This window comes from Vigna umbellata, chromosome 1 (assembly GCF_029865625.1).
Source record: "Vigna umbellata cultivar VRB3 chromosome 1, Vumbellata_1.0, whole genome shotgun sequence".
Lineage (NCBI taxonomy): Eukaryota > Viridiplantae > Streptophyta > Magnoliopsida > Fabales > Fabaceae > Vigna > Vigna umbellata.
This window is the reverse complement of record NC_142165.1, coordinates 20,907,810-20,923,070: the sequence shown is the minus strand read 5'-3', so window position 1 is coordinate 20,923,070 and position 15,261 is coordinate 20,907,810. Positions and strand designations below refer to the sequence as shown.

Below are 15,261 nucleotides of genomic sequence, written 5' to 3'. Positions count from 1 at the left end.
CAACAAAAGGAATAAATTCCCCTGAAGTTGATGCAAGTGAAGCAATAATTTAAAATGACTTGCGGGGCAAGTATTTTGGAAATCTCTGTTTTCTCACCGAACAACCAGAACCTTAAGTTTGTTTACAGGGACCCTTGCTCCTGGTGATCCGGCGCCTTTTCATTCTAAAACGCCTTTTCATTCTAAAACGTTCCACTAATACCTATCATCCACTTTTGTGTATGATTAACAAGAACACAAGCTCGATACATACAGTCGGGTTTCACTTCCCTTGAATGCTTCCAGTAGTGGCTGGCGATTGAGTATAAGAAAATAAAATTATTTTGGCTGGCTAGTTAAATTATTTGAAAACTTTTAATCAAGTGCAAATAATTTTCTTTTTAATTGAGTTTTTGAATTTATATTTGCTTTTTCAATCAAATAAAAAGAAAAATCTCTCATACTTAACCCGATGTAGAATTGTGCATAGTTTATTTCTTTTTTTAAAAAATGGCTTCAAAATAATATAGCCAGAATCAAAGCCCTCCTATTCATGCTGTTTCCACTACCATAGCTCACAATTAAAAAATTCGTCCCTAACAAAAAAATATTCTTTACAACATATCTCAAGAAGACTAACCAATCTAGTTACAAATACAAACCACATTAAATTATGAAACTCTATGCACTGGCACAGGAACTATCAACAACAAGAGCATCACGCTCCTCCTCGTTCTTAAACAGAAAATAACCAATAGTAAGACCCACCACAACTGCCACAAGCACTCCTCCATTGAAGGACATAATTGTCAACATCAACAAAAACCCTATCCCCGAGTTCACACCAAACAGAACCGCTTCCGCCAACTTAACTCCCAATCTCCTTTCATCTCTGACGATACCACACAGAAGCGGAATCCGGATCTCTGTCCGCGACGGCCTCCAATAGCTAGTGACAAGCTTCGAGATACTGGTAAAATGTGACAATGACGAGACATGCAAATAGACTCAGAAGGTAACTCATCCAGGAATCGGTCTTTCATGAATCGATCAAGATTGTCACCTTCTTACTCCAGTAAAAAGTCATGTGCATCATTTTCGCTTTTCTGAACAACACAATAAAATAAAGTTTCCTTTCCTTAGTTTTAGAGGTTTTTGTTTGTGTTTTGAATGTTAAAAAATCACAAGGATATCAACTTCTTAAGTAAATGAAAATCTTCTCCTTTACAATATTCAAATTAATAATGTGGCTATGTATTTTTATTTAAAGTTCAAAAAAAATCAATTTACTTTTAATTTTAGTAGTCGAAATAATATTTTTATTTATAAAAATAGTTGAAATTGATTTTATTTCATCTATAGAATAATATTGTACACGGTGTTATATATAGTTTTAAAACATTATAGATTTCTTTGAATTAACATATATATATATATATATATATTTTTTTTATATATATATATATTTTGCAGATAATTACAAGTGATCTATATCTTATAATAAATGTATATTGTAACACCATCTGAAACATTAGGAGATAATATATAAAATATTATTTAGCATCTCAATAACTCGAATATATATATATATATAGGGTTAAATATGTTTTTAGTCCCTAAACTATTGGCCGTTTCTGGTTTTCGTCCCTCTTTCAAAGTAAGGTACAATTTGGTCTTCATTCTTTTCGAAACGTTCGTTTTAGTCCTCGGAATTTTGGTTTTAGTCCTCATTTGTTGCTAAATGAGGACCAAATTTTTAAACAATGTTTAGTTTTCGAGGACTAAAACGAACGTTTCGAAAAGAATGAGGACCAAATTGTACCTTACTTTGAAAGAGGGACGAAAACCAGAAACGGCCAATAGTTTAAGGACTAAAAACATATTTAACCCTATATATATATATATATATATATATATATATATATATATATATATATATATATATATATATATATATATATATATTATAATAGATAAATATGTTAATGTATTAAACTGCACCTAAAGGTTTTTAAAATGGTTCTTGGAGAGATTTTATATGATTTTAATATGATGTATGTATAATGGAAAAGAAGAAGAATAAGAAAATAACAATTTTCACTGACTACAATAATCGTGGTAAATTTTTTAATACAAGGTATCGTTAATTATGGATCTACATATTATGACAGATTATTCAAATTAAATCATCTTCACATAGATATGTTTCTACTGCAAATTTAAAACAACTGGGAAAATATTTTTAAATTAGGACTCACTCAAGAATTTATTTAAGTGAAGGCTATTTGCAATTCTTTCAATTTGACTCCATCAGATGCTTATCAATTGCAGATTCAATTGTTAGGATTGCATGAAATCAATTAAACAAGGGAATTTTCTTGCCACATTCAGCAGCAGCTGTGATATGCTCCAACCAATTTTCATATCTTCAATCAAATTAAAGAATTTAACTGCTTTCGCAAGAATAGACACAGACATGGAATTTATGTTACTTTTTAACTTAAAACTTTATGATAATAAATTTATAATTTTTTTATATGATATTACAGTCCAACTTAATACTTCACACAATTTTACTTAGTCAAAAAAATAACAGTGTGGATAGAAAATTACCAGCAATCACCATTGCTAGAAACTCACAAGGGATTGCACTTCTTTGAATTCATCACATGAACTAATTCAATAGCAGAGTCTAATCAATTCTACACACCGACACAAGCTAATACCAATCAACTTTGCTTCAATCACTGCACAACAACGTTGTGAGAAATCTAATTATTGCACCGAACAGAATTCAATTGCGTGATGAACATCACAGTATGACTGATCAAAGTTTCTTCAGCTGCTGCAATTGCCACTGCATTCAAATTTCTGCACCGCTTGCTTCTTGATCAATCTTACATATACCATTCAACCACAGTTTCAATTCTATTCGAATTTGAAAGGACCGATTGCTTGTTTTGAGTTCTTCACGCTTTTGTTTTGCCTAATAAACTGTTTCATCAAATGCGTGCAACAATTGTTCAAGTAAAGAAAATGTACCTAAAACATGCACTCTTTGTTTCAGATTATTATCATTCCAAACCAAATCACATGAAAGTGGGATAAGTATATAGAGATACAATTTTATATACATTATACAACTTTGGACTTTATAAACTTTTTAACTTTGATTCGTATCCTTATGTTATTACAGGAGAGTCTTATTATTTTTAATGCTTGAACATAGTTTAACTATTATATCATCTTTGCTTTTGATTATCTTTGTTGTCCTTGTAATACTATGATTATAGATGTTTGATGATGTTTGTATGCTCTAATATTAATAGCTTTCATAATTTAATTTAATTTAATTCTTATATACTCTAATATATACATATATTATATATACACACACTCACAAAAGACTATATATAAGATGAGCATTTTCACATAAGGAACTAAGTTTTATTTTTAAAATTTTGCTAAGTTTTGAAAAGAAAAAAAAAAGCTTTTAATTCTTATTTCATGAAAGCATAAGTACCTATAATCTCTTTTAACCTTTCAAAAAAGCTTAACGGATTATAAAAAACAAGTTTTTTTGAGTTTATGTCTTCTTTTTCTATCATCGTTGTTGATGTTATCACTAGTGCAGAAAGGACATTTAACGTTTGTTATTTTGGCCTTCTAACGTCAGTTCCAGAACCGACGTCTTTGTGGGTGACATAATCAAACGTCGGACTCAAACAGGTCCGATGTCTTTATAGACGTCGGTTATTGCATGACCCTGACGTCTAAAGGGCTTCATAGACGTCAGACAATGCAATGTCCGACGTCTAAAGGGCACCATAGACGTCGGACATTGCATTAACCGACGTCTACTACAGCTCGTGTCTTTGGATAGAGTAGTAGCACCTTCTTCCTTTGCTAGTTTCGTCATAGAAAATGTTGCGTCTTTTGGATATCTTATGGCATTTCAACTGAAAACCGAATCTGGGTCCTTGCCTAGTTCCATTAAAACAGCCAATGAAAACGAACGGTGACAATATAACTACGCAAGGACAGAAGTTCGGTTTTGGGTTGAAACGCTATAAGACATGCAAAAGACGCAAGTTTTTCTTACGAGGAAACTAGCAAAGGGAGAATTCAGTACAACGTTACCTAAAGACACGAGAAAAACTGCACAAAAATACAACAAAAACTCATTTTAATCGGTTCAAATGAAAGATAATCAACCAAAGACTAATATAATCGGAATAAAAGTACGTTTAAACGGTTCAAAAGAGACAAAAACGCACCTGGAAAAGCAATGCCGCGGAGAGAAAAGGCGAGAAGGAAAACGTTGAAGTGCTCGTAACAGCACGTTTAACGTCTGATTTAACAACAAATTAGACGTCGGATCCCCAGGTGAACCGACGTCTATTATGGCCTAGACGTCGGGGCCCTCACTAATATGACGTCCAAAACAACTTTTCATCAGGCCATTTAGACATCGGATGGCGTGATTCGACGTTTGTACGACGAAAAAAAATAAATTTTCATCTACTTGTCAAACATATACATGTCGGTTAGGATTGACACCGACGTCTATAATCGAATATAGACGTCGGGGTGGTGGGATCGAATGTCTCTATGGCGGAAAAAAATGACTTTTCACCTACCTGTCAAGCATTAAGACGTCGGTTAGGAGGGGCCCCGACGTCTATAATATTATAGACGTCGGTGCCCCTCCTAACCGACGTCTACATGTCTTCTTATTTACGAAAATGTCACCGGTCAATAGTTTACGTTGGTTATTTTGTGGTCCAACGTTTACGGGGTGACGTTAAAGCTCAATTCTGCACTAGTGTATGGTTTTTTGATAAACAAATCTTACTTAGACAACAAAACAAAAAAAAGACCAATTAATATTTTCTTTTAATGACAAATCAATATGCTCTCTCTTTTTTTTTATTTCTCCTCTCTTTCTCTATTTGTTTTTTCTCTCTCGCTTTCTTTTCTTTCTCTTCGTTTTCTTTTTTTTTTCTCTATTTTCTTTCTCTTCTTTTTCTCTATTTTCTTTCTCTTCTTTTTCTTTATTTTCTTTCTCCTATCTCGCTCTCTTTTCTTTCTCTTGCTCTCTTTTTGCTTTCATCTTAATTTGATCCTCATAAACCGCTCTAGGAGATAAAGGTGTTAGGGACACCCTTTTCCCTTTAAACAAGAAAGAATACTTATCGATTAGACTATCATGTGTTATTTTTCTATCATATTGCCAAGGTCTTCCCAATAACAAGTGATTTGCCTCTATAGGTATCACATCACATACTACCTCATCAACATACTTATAGAGAAAACAATATTCACTTGCTTATCCACCACCAATTTTCCATCCTCACTCAACCATTGTAGAGCAGAAGGACTAGGGTGTATAGATGTCACCAAACTAAGCTTCTCCACTAGTCATGTACTTGCTACATTTGTACAACTTCCTCTATCAATGATAAGTGAACACATCTTTCCCATAACCATACATCTAGAATGGAAAATATTTCTTCTCTACGTCTCATCCTCCTCCTTATTCATACTACCCAACAACCTCTTAACCATAAAAATATCTCCCTCTAAATGTGGTATTTCACACTCCTTGTCCGCCTTATCATTACTAGATGATTCTTAGTGGAATGTTCACTAATGTACTTCCCATTCTCCAACAACATCATAGTTCTCCTGTTGGGACATTCAGTTGCTTTATGTACCCTACCCAAACATTTAAAACATTTTATTGTACTAGAACGTGAATAATCATCATTATTAGATTGAGAAGTTACTTAACCACTTGAAGACTCATTTTCCTTTGATTTAGAAATGGTAGAAGTAGCTCCCTCCTTATGAGATTTCTCCTTATCCCTCCATGAGGGGGATGACTTCCTGTAGAGCTTCTTCTCTTGAGTTGTTGTTCCACTTTGGTGGCTTGGTGAATAAGATCTTCTGAAGTCTCATAATGGTGCATTTCCACCCCATCTCGAATCTTCCTATTTAATCCATTCAAGAATCTAGTCATTGTAGCCATAGGTGTTTCTTCTACATCAACTTTCATTAAGGTAACCTCCATCTCTTGGACATACTCTTCAACACTCTTATTTCCTTGTGTAAGTCTTTGTAATTTGTTGAAGATCTCCTTTTTACAATAAGGAGGCACAAATATTTCTTTCATGGCTACCTTTAATTGCTTCCATATAGAAATTTGTAGCTTTCTCCTTCTAGTTGTGCCCACGGTAATTTGATTCCACCAATTCATAACATAACCTTCAAACTCCAAGGATGTTATAAGAACATTATCTTCAACACCATAATCATAAGAGCTAAAGATTTGGTTAAGCTTCATTTCCCATGCGAGGTAAGCTTCTGGGTCATTAGCTCCATTAAATTTAAGGATAACAATCTTCTTCCACATCTTATCTTTTCTAGGCATGTGGTTTCCTAACTCTTCATGTCTTTGGCCTCACCTTGGTCTAAAACCATGCCCCTCTTCATCATTATCCCTCCCAAGCGTGTGGTTCTCAAACGCCTTCCGTCTTTGGCCCCTTCTTGGTCTATAAACATGCTCATCTTCATCATTATGAGAATAACGACCTAAATCATCGTGTCTCCTTCTCCTTCTCTCCACTCCCTCTAATCTTACACTCACATATTCATTACATTTTTGGAGCCTTTCAAACTACAGTTGAGTGTATTGTTGCATTTGAGCCATTTGTAGGTTCAGCTTCTCAAGTGCAACCATAATATTCGCAGTCTTAGGTGATGAAAGATCACTATTTTGGGAATAAGAAATGTCCTGCAAGAAAATGTTAGTAATAATAATAATAATATATTTAGGACATCACCACACCTCTAAGTGTCTCACTCAAATTTCACTTGTATATCACACAAATAGTTTTTTTTATGTACTCTCTTGCCTTTTTTTTTCACTCAAATTCCCTTTAGTGCTTGGCAAGAAACTCTAATAGCTTAAGCAAAGATTGAACAAACAATGTGAAAAACGTTACGAGATATAAGTCTTGACTCGAGAGATCAAAGAAAATAGAAAACTTTAGACAAAACTTCAAGGAGTTTTTAAAAGACACAAAATAATAAAATTAGAAAATTATAGGACTTCCAAAAAGAGTTAAATGAGACAATGCGGAGACTCTAAAAAAAGACGAAATTTAATTTAATAGATTAACATTCGTAAACAATAGTGCAACATAATAATTATTTGGATCCATATTTGTTTTTCTTATTTGGATCCATATTATATATATATATATATATATATATATATATATATATATATATATATATATATAATTTGGCAGTTCAACACACAAACAAAGATTGTCCTTCAAACACCAAACCTCATGCAAGATCAAGGTAAAGATTTAATTGTGACTACAATTAACATAAAAACACAAGAAAGAAAAACAGATAATTTCCACGAATCAAATGTAGAAATGCACAAATTAAAAGAATAACATAAAAAAATACGAAAATTAAAAACTAAAGGGAATTGGATTTTGGGTTTTTTTTTAATATGACAGAAAAATAAGATAAAAGAGGATATTCAAATGAGAACCTTACTCTAGATACCATCCTGTCCAAGAAAGAGTACTATTTTTTCTGAATTTGAATCCTCAATGGGCACAATAAAAATAAATCAAAGAAAAACGTATAATAAGGTAGAGACGAGGACGCCACAATCTAGCATATTGATAAGTCAAGAAAGATTCACCACAAAAATATTAATCTTTGATAAAAATCAGAATTTTAAACCAAGAACCAAGAGAATCCTATCTAAAAAATGTAAATGCATATATTATGACTCAAAAGTGTCTACATATGTATTTGGTGTCCCTATATATAGTTTCAAATGTTTAAGGCACCTAAGAAACCCTAAAAGAAAGCCCAATGACATTGGGTCCGAAAATAACTTGAAAAATAGAAACAACTTGTTTGCACTTAAAACAAAAAAATATAATTTATTTAATTTCCTAAATTATTCTTCAATTATGCTCATGATCTTCACGTTCTTTAAAATTATAAGATTCAAGAGTCAAGGAGACGTGTTTTGATCTTTGACCTTTGAATTGCAAATGCTTTTCTTCAAGTTCTCTCATATATGTTTTAGGAGATAGTCATTTATCATATCCTTCTTCTTGAAGAGGATTTCGTACCCCTCAAAGATTCTTTATCAAGAAGCATGATCAAACAAATTCAAGAAGATTTAGAATTATCTATGCAAGGTGAAGCTAAACTTTTATTCACTTGGGCCATCATAAAGTGTTTCTAGACCTTGTAATTAAGGTCAAGTAGTGTAGGATTTCTTTTTAGGCCTTGTATTAAAAGTCAAGTAATGTAGGACTTTGAACAATCTTGCTTAAGTTGAAAGGCAATATTTGTGTCTAGATTAACTTAATCTTTGATGATTAGTTTTCTTATAAAGGTAGTGGTCATGTGTCATTTTCCTATAGTGGGATACTTTTGTTAAAGTGACTTTTTACATGACAAGCTCTTAGTGGAGAATTTTCTTACAAAGGTAGTGATCATGTGTCATTTTCCAAGTGAAGAAACTTTTGCTAAAATGTCATTCCACATGGCACTCTAATAGAGAACTTTTTTAAAAGCTAGAGTCTCACATGTCAAGATCTCCTTCACCAAGTATCCTAGATAGATCCTCAATTCCATTATTTCTTAAATATTTTCTCTCCTTATAAGATCAATAAAATGAAAATATACGTAAATAATTATAAAAATAAAATTAGTGAATTTATTAAAATAAGAAGAAATAGTTAAAGTGGGTGTTAATTACTGTGAGATCCTCCATTAAAGTTGAGTTGGATAGCATGACACATGCAGAGAAGAAAGTAAAGAAAAAGGGATAAGATTTGCATGGTTTGAGTATCCTTATCAAAAGGTTCTGCCATTTTCATCAAGTACAACTTCTTTTTCATTCTCCTTATTTCCATCTACCATGCCATTCCCATATAATAATACCATAAGTTTTTCGTGTCATCCATCATTATAATTGTACCCTCTTTCCCACTATATTTATTTTATGAAGCATTTCAATTTATTTCACCTCGTTAATCGTTTTGTTGTAGATTGTAATATCTTTTATTTTTAGTTTCTAAATAATTATTTCTAGTTGTAATAGTTTGGACATTATATTCATAGTATTATTTTAATTTTGAATCTTTAGTTAATTTGATTGTCACTTACTTTTCTTGTCATAATTTTTTATATATCATTTTTATCGGATTTTATTTGATTCAACATTTTCCAGGTTTCAAAGTGAATATATAGTTTGTTGGATGTTCAATCTTATGCTATCTTTTACAATTTTCGGAAGTTGAAATAAATTTACTAAATTTTTATATAAAATTCTATACGTGTTTGATTTTCTTACGTTTAATTTGGACTTTTGTAATCGGGTTTATGAACCTAATTAGAGCCCATAAATATATTCATGTGTACAAAAAGTTTAGAATTTGTCTCTCAATTTTTTTTTTTTTACTTTTTAACTCTCTTTTCATTTTCTTATCTCTTTTGTGTTTTTCATTCTTCATCCACGAGAACTAATTATTAAAAAGTTCACTTCTCACTGAATAAAGAGAATACAACTTGAATTATATTTTGTATCAATTGTTTCATCTTTGCACTTTATAGTTGTAATTCTGATTTCATAAATCAAATTAGGAGTCAATTAAAATATGATAACTATTTTTCAATTATATAAAATAATATTACGATTAAATCAGTATTTATGACATTTGTTTGATTGGATTAATTAATAAAATTGGTTAATTGTTTAAACCTGAATACAAATTTTTAAAGAATTATGATTAGAAAAATTGTATGAATATTTAATTCATCAATTGATATTTTGGTTTCTTATATTTCATTTTCAATCTTTGTTGCATTTTCAATTATAAAAAAAAGTGTATAGGAAGATACGATATATTCATTCATGACTAATTTAAATATATTAATTCTTTTAGTAAAAATTTATAATTAATATTAGTGATCAATTTAGAATCTAGTTTATTATTAATTATAATTTCTTATTCATAATAATGACTATTTTAAAGATTAATAATTTTTAGTTTATAAATTAATATCTAAATTAATTTGTATATAGTAATTAGTTATTTTGTATCTCTAAAATTGATTGTTATTTAAAGATTTTATTATAATAAGAATACTAAAACTTAAATACAAAATAAATGTGTACTTAGAAAATTGACCAAATTTGTATTCTATAATGCAAAACTCGATTTGAAATTTAGATGCTTTGATTTCAAAACTTAGTTGAGAATTTCTAACGTGCACATATAGGACCTAATAACAAAGTTTACTACATGTATTGGAAGTCTCATGTCGACTAAAGATAAAACTAATTTATAGTATATAAGTGGATGCAAATATTATCTTATAAACTGATTTTATAGAGTTGAATTTTAGGTTTAAAGTCCACTTTTTAACATGGTATCAACTATCGGACTATCTATTAATGTCTAATCCTACACACAAGATGTATATTCCTTGATGTGAGAGGGTATGTCGGAAGTCTCCGATTAGATGTCACACCTTTCTTCTCCAAAAGATTTTATTTAGGAATCCACTGGATATAAATATTGGAGATGAATATAATTTGTGAACATGAATCATGAAGAAAAAAAGGTGGCTTTTTCTGTTCATCAGCCACGATAATCTTATTTATTATTATTCCAACTTTAATTTATTGATAATAACGTTAGCTTAGGCCAGTGTTGCATTAATTAAAATATTTTTTTTACCGAATAAATGTTAAAATCATAGCTTCTCATTATTTCATAAAAAGTAAATAATATTGCCCGTAACACATTATTTCTGCTATATATGTAAAATTAATTAAATATTTCAAAATTAAAAGAAATCCAGTAAAACGCGTGTTATTAAAATTCTCATATATACCATATCAACATACCATGCTTCCGAAATTGATTCATATAAAAAATAATATTGCAAAATTATCATTTTACCATATGCTGTTATCCATTTAAAAAATTGTCATATTTTACAAATTTTCTATATTAAGAATTAATCTTTTTTCTTCTTCGCAAACATAGAAGAATGTCCTCCATTACACTTTTCTTTCTCTCCTCTCTCCCACGAATATCTCTTCTTCCCCTCAAAGACTTCCTTTAATTAATTATTTTGAAATTATTAAATATTAAAATGTTAAACAATAATAGTTTAGAAAAAATGACATCGGCAACAATACATGGAAGGAATTTGTGAATATTTACATTGAGCAAAGTGTGAGGTTTGTTTTTAATTGAATTGGTTTTTGCTTATCATCGAAAAATACTATAATTTGTTTAAAGTATATTAAATTTTGTAATTGTTAACTATATGATTTGCTACAAAAAAAATTGACGGAGAAGAAGGTTAAGTTGATAGAGGTAGAAACGGTAATTTCTATAGAGTATTTATTTCACATAACTAATTAACATGATATTTATCTTCCTTAGCTTGTTGTTTTTGTTCACGATTTTTTTCATGACCACATTATGTTTTTTTTTGCAGTGACAACCATTGTTGGCACCCTGTTGTTGCATGGGACTCAGTTCTCTTTCAAGCACTATGCTTTCAGGTTTGCATTCCTTTCTTTACCATTTTTAATGCGTTTAAAAATTACATGATGGTATATTTGATTTATTTTTTATTGATGATAATTTTTATACACACAAATTTTAGAGAATGGTGAACAAAACATTAGGATAACTTTAGAGGTCAATGAATCCTAAGCCTTTAAGTGTTGTATACATGACAAACATAAAGTGTAAAAGAATGAGAAATCTCTAATTACTACTAGAAATCACCACATAGACTTTTAGAATTTTCTAAAGAGTTTAAGCAAGTGAAATAAATTTATGAAATGTAGAAAAATTAGGGGAAAATATTAAAAAAGAAAAGAGATAGTATACGATAAAATATTTCACTTCATCAAACTACATAATCATTTTAAGTTTTTTTTCCACACAAATCTTGTCAAGATAATATTTGTGATAAACACACTCTATAAACAAATGTACAATAATAAAAATTAGTACAAAACAATTTGATTCAAAAATCAATTTCTAACTATTTGTAGTGAATTTTTAAAAATCAATACTAGTGATGAAAACTGAATGTTTATTGTTGCTTGTTTGAATGTTTATTTTGCTTATTTCTGGTTCAACAATGTATCCATTGCTAAATCTTTGTTTAATTTTTTAAGTTGTTTAATAGAATGTAGAGTTACTAAAATGAAAATACTTTTTTAAAAAAATTTCAATATATAACTATTCATTAAAAATTCATAAATAGGTTACAGTTTTTTCGTGAACCATAGTCTATTATGTATTGTAGGTTACAATTATAAACCTTTATCTTAAACTCTATTTTTTTAATATACCATTAATTATAGTTTAACGGTAACAATATCTTTCTTTTTGTTGTACTAGTGATGAAATTTTGAAATTCATTCTATTTTTCATATAATGATCTATCACTTAATTTTTTTTTTTTACTTTAGTTGATAAAAATGTTTGATAATTGTATAGTTCTTAATAAGTCAAAAGTTTTGGTTATAGTATGAGATTTGAAAAGAGAAATAATACTATGACATACACAAATTTTTTACTTTCATTTAAAAAAAATTACTCTTGCAATGATTACTAAGTGTTGTTTCAATTTTTACTACAAAAGTTACAATTTTTATATTAATATATAGTCTCCCTTATGGACTCTACGTTGAATAATTGTCCCCGTGACACATCATTAAACTATCATTCTAGGATGCATGTAGTTATTCTATATAGACAGCAGTATTACAAATTCAATAACTAAATTTGTAAGATGGAGTGATTTAAACTTGACATGAGACAAAAGCATTTTGTCAAAAAATAAAAATAAATTGGAAGAAAATTTTAAAGTTGAACTTAGGCACAAAGAAACTGAATTTTCATTACTAGTAACCAAAAGTGACATTTAGATTAAAGTCAAGGAAGGAAGACACCTATCAACAATCATCCTCTCAATCCCAAATATCAAATAAAAAACAACCACCAACTTATAACCTAAACCACAACCCAATTCACGACAAAAAATAAAACTTAATAACTACCAAGTCTCAATTTTATTTATACAATAAAAAACTTAGATACAGTTCCCTGAAATATCATTCTTTCATCAACACTGAAGTTCTATCCTTTTGAATTAAGGAAATAAAACTTCAACTCTCACATAATAGAAAAACATTACAGTCATATATCTAAGTTTTGCTTGAATGAATATGTGATTCATGAATCCTTTTATTGCTGGAGTAGGATAAGAGGAGTGATCATTCCCTCTCTGCCTGCTGCGTTCCTTGCATGGTTGAGAAGCAGCTCTGAGATCTTCCAAGTGGTCGACAAATGAAACGGTCTTTCCTCGGAGAATCCAAAGTTCGGAACAGAATCTGTTTGACGGCGAGGATGAAATCCTCATTCGTGCTGTCGGGAGGAGTTGATGATCTGAACTGTTGGCAGAACCTCATGTGACGTTTCAGAGCTTCGTCTGTCGTAATCATGATTTTCTCTCTCTCCCTCTCTTCTTTCACTGCCTCCGAACACAGCCCACAAATCCAACGCCCACCGTACCTCTCCTTCACGCGCCCAATGTACGCCTGCGTACACTCCTCCACCAACGCGCAGCAGCAGCACTTCACAGACGTCACAGCCGCCTCCCCCGTTTCCGCCACCATCTCCGCTGCCGTCATCGACTTCGTCTCTTTCAAAACCTTCGCAGCCATATATAGCTACAAACCCGTCAAATCAAATAAGAATAATTACACGAATAAGAATAATTTCTATTGGTGATGCTAATAATTAAGGTAAGAGATTTTTGGTGATGCTAATAATTAAGGTAAGAGATTTTTGCATGGTATTTGCTTAATTTGTGGATTTGAAAACAAAGGTAGAGGAAATCCGTTTCAAGATCTTCTTTTTTTTGTAAGTTATTGACAGTACCCGATAAATCAGAAGTTGAAGACGAATGAAAACAATGGAAAGATCTAGAAGAATGATGGAAACTATTTGTATATGTTTTATCGCTCCTTCTCCCACTGAGTCTCTTCAACCTTCTCGCCGCCGAAAAAGAAAAGCTTGAACAGCTTATGGTACATCACAAACCCTTCACGGGCTCTCTTGGACAAATTGGTGAAACCGAATCCAACACGAACACAAAATCAATAATTAACTGGTTTTGTGGGTGATGGATCTGAATTTGGTCCACAACATGTGCGAGTGTTGTGTTTTGTGTGTGACGAGGATTGAGGCAGAAGGGTGTAGATGTGTGGATAGATATAGAGGCTGAGATGCAGATCTTTGTGTTGCTTTGTAATTTATTTATATTCAAAAGGAAAAATTTCCCAATCATTGGAGGGTTTCGGTGCGATTGGAAATTACCATATGTTTATTTTTAATATTATTTGGTTTGATTTTACTTGCTGTACTGTGCTGTTACTTTCAGTTTGAAGAGATTTCTAGACTGTTCCTTCTGTTTAGAGTGGAAGGTTCAAATTATTTATTGTGTGACTGATTTAAAATCTTAGCGGAAATATATAAAAAATTGAGGATAAAGAAAGTTTTTTTGGTTTCTCAAGTTTAAAACAATATTTTTATTTTCTAAATTTAAAATGATAATTTAACTTGAAAGACTAAAATTACCTTTTCGTTTTAATCTTTTACAACAGTAAATTTGAAAGACTAAAATGGATTTCTTTTTTATTTTAAAACAGGAAAGATATTGTTTGAAAAAAGGTAAGATATAAACGCTTTTATGCAAGATTAAAATTAAATTTTTTCTCATATGGAAACTAAAAGTATAAATCAATTATGTGAAAAACATATATTAGAAATATTGCATTTAGAAGGAAAAAAACAACGGAACGCTTCTCAAAATCATTTCAAGAAAATAAAATTAAAACTGGAAAACATTAAATGAAATCTTTTCGATTTTGTTTTGGGAGGATTTTATTTTGAGAGGATTTATTATTTGTCGAAACAGAAAAAAAAAAGAATTATTACCAAGTTTAAAAATGCATATATTATCAGAAAGATATATCTGTTCTCAATACAGTACAATTCATGCCAAGATATATATATATATATATAAGTATGAATTTTATAATATGATTATTTTTTATGCATAAACAAATTATAAAATAGATATATGTTTTAGAAGGGTTATTGAATTATAACTTGTTTTTATTTTCTTAAT

The 15,261-nt window shown here is 30.4% G+C and overlaps 1 protein-coding gene, 1 long non-coding RNA gene and 1 pseudogene across 2 annotated transcripts; 1 reads left to right on the top strand and 2 right to left on the bottom strand.

Annotated features, from left to right (window-relative positions):
* Positions 1–474: 474 nt before the first annotated feature.
* On the bottom strand, positions 475–1,075 carry LOC124842348 (copper transporter 5.1-like; annotated as a pseudogene).
* Positions 1,076–13,109: 12,034 nt separating this feature from the next.
* LOC124842347 (uncharacterized) lies at positions 13,110–14,461 on the bottom strand. Its single transcript, XM_047318810.2, has 2 exons — positions 14,010–14,461; positions 13,110–13,798 (listed from the first exon to the last, which is right to left on the bottom strand). The coding sequence occupies exon 2, from the start codon at positions 13,790–13,792 to the stop codon at positions 13,343–13,345; it is 450 nt and encodes a 149-aa protein (XP_047174766.2). The 5' UTR covers positions 13,793–13,798; positions 14,010–14,461; the 3' UTR covers positions 13,110–13,342.
* On the top strand, positions 13,743–14,484 carry LOC148204892 (uncharacterized). The gene is made up of 2 exons (XR_015782499.1): positions 13,743–13,873; positions 13,906–14,484. It is a non-coding gene; the product is annotated as an uncharacterized LOC148204892 (long non-coding RNA).
* Positions 14,485–15,261: the final 777 nt, after the last annotated feature.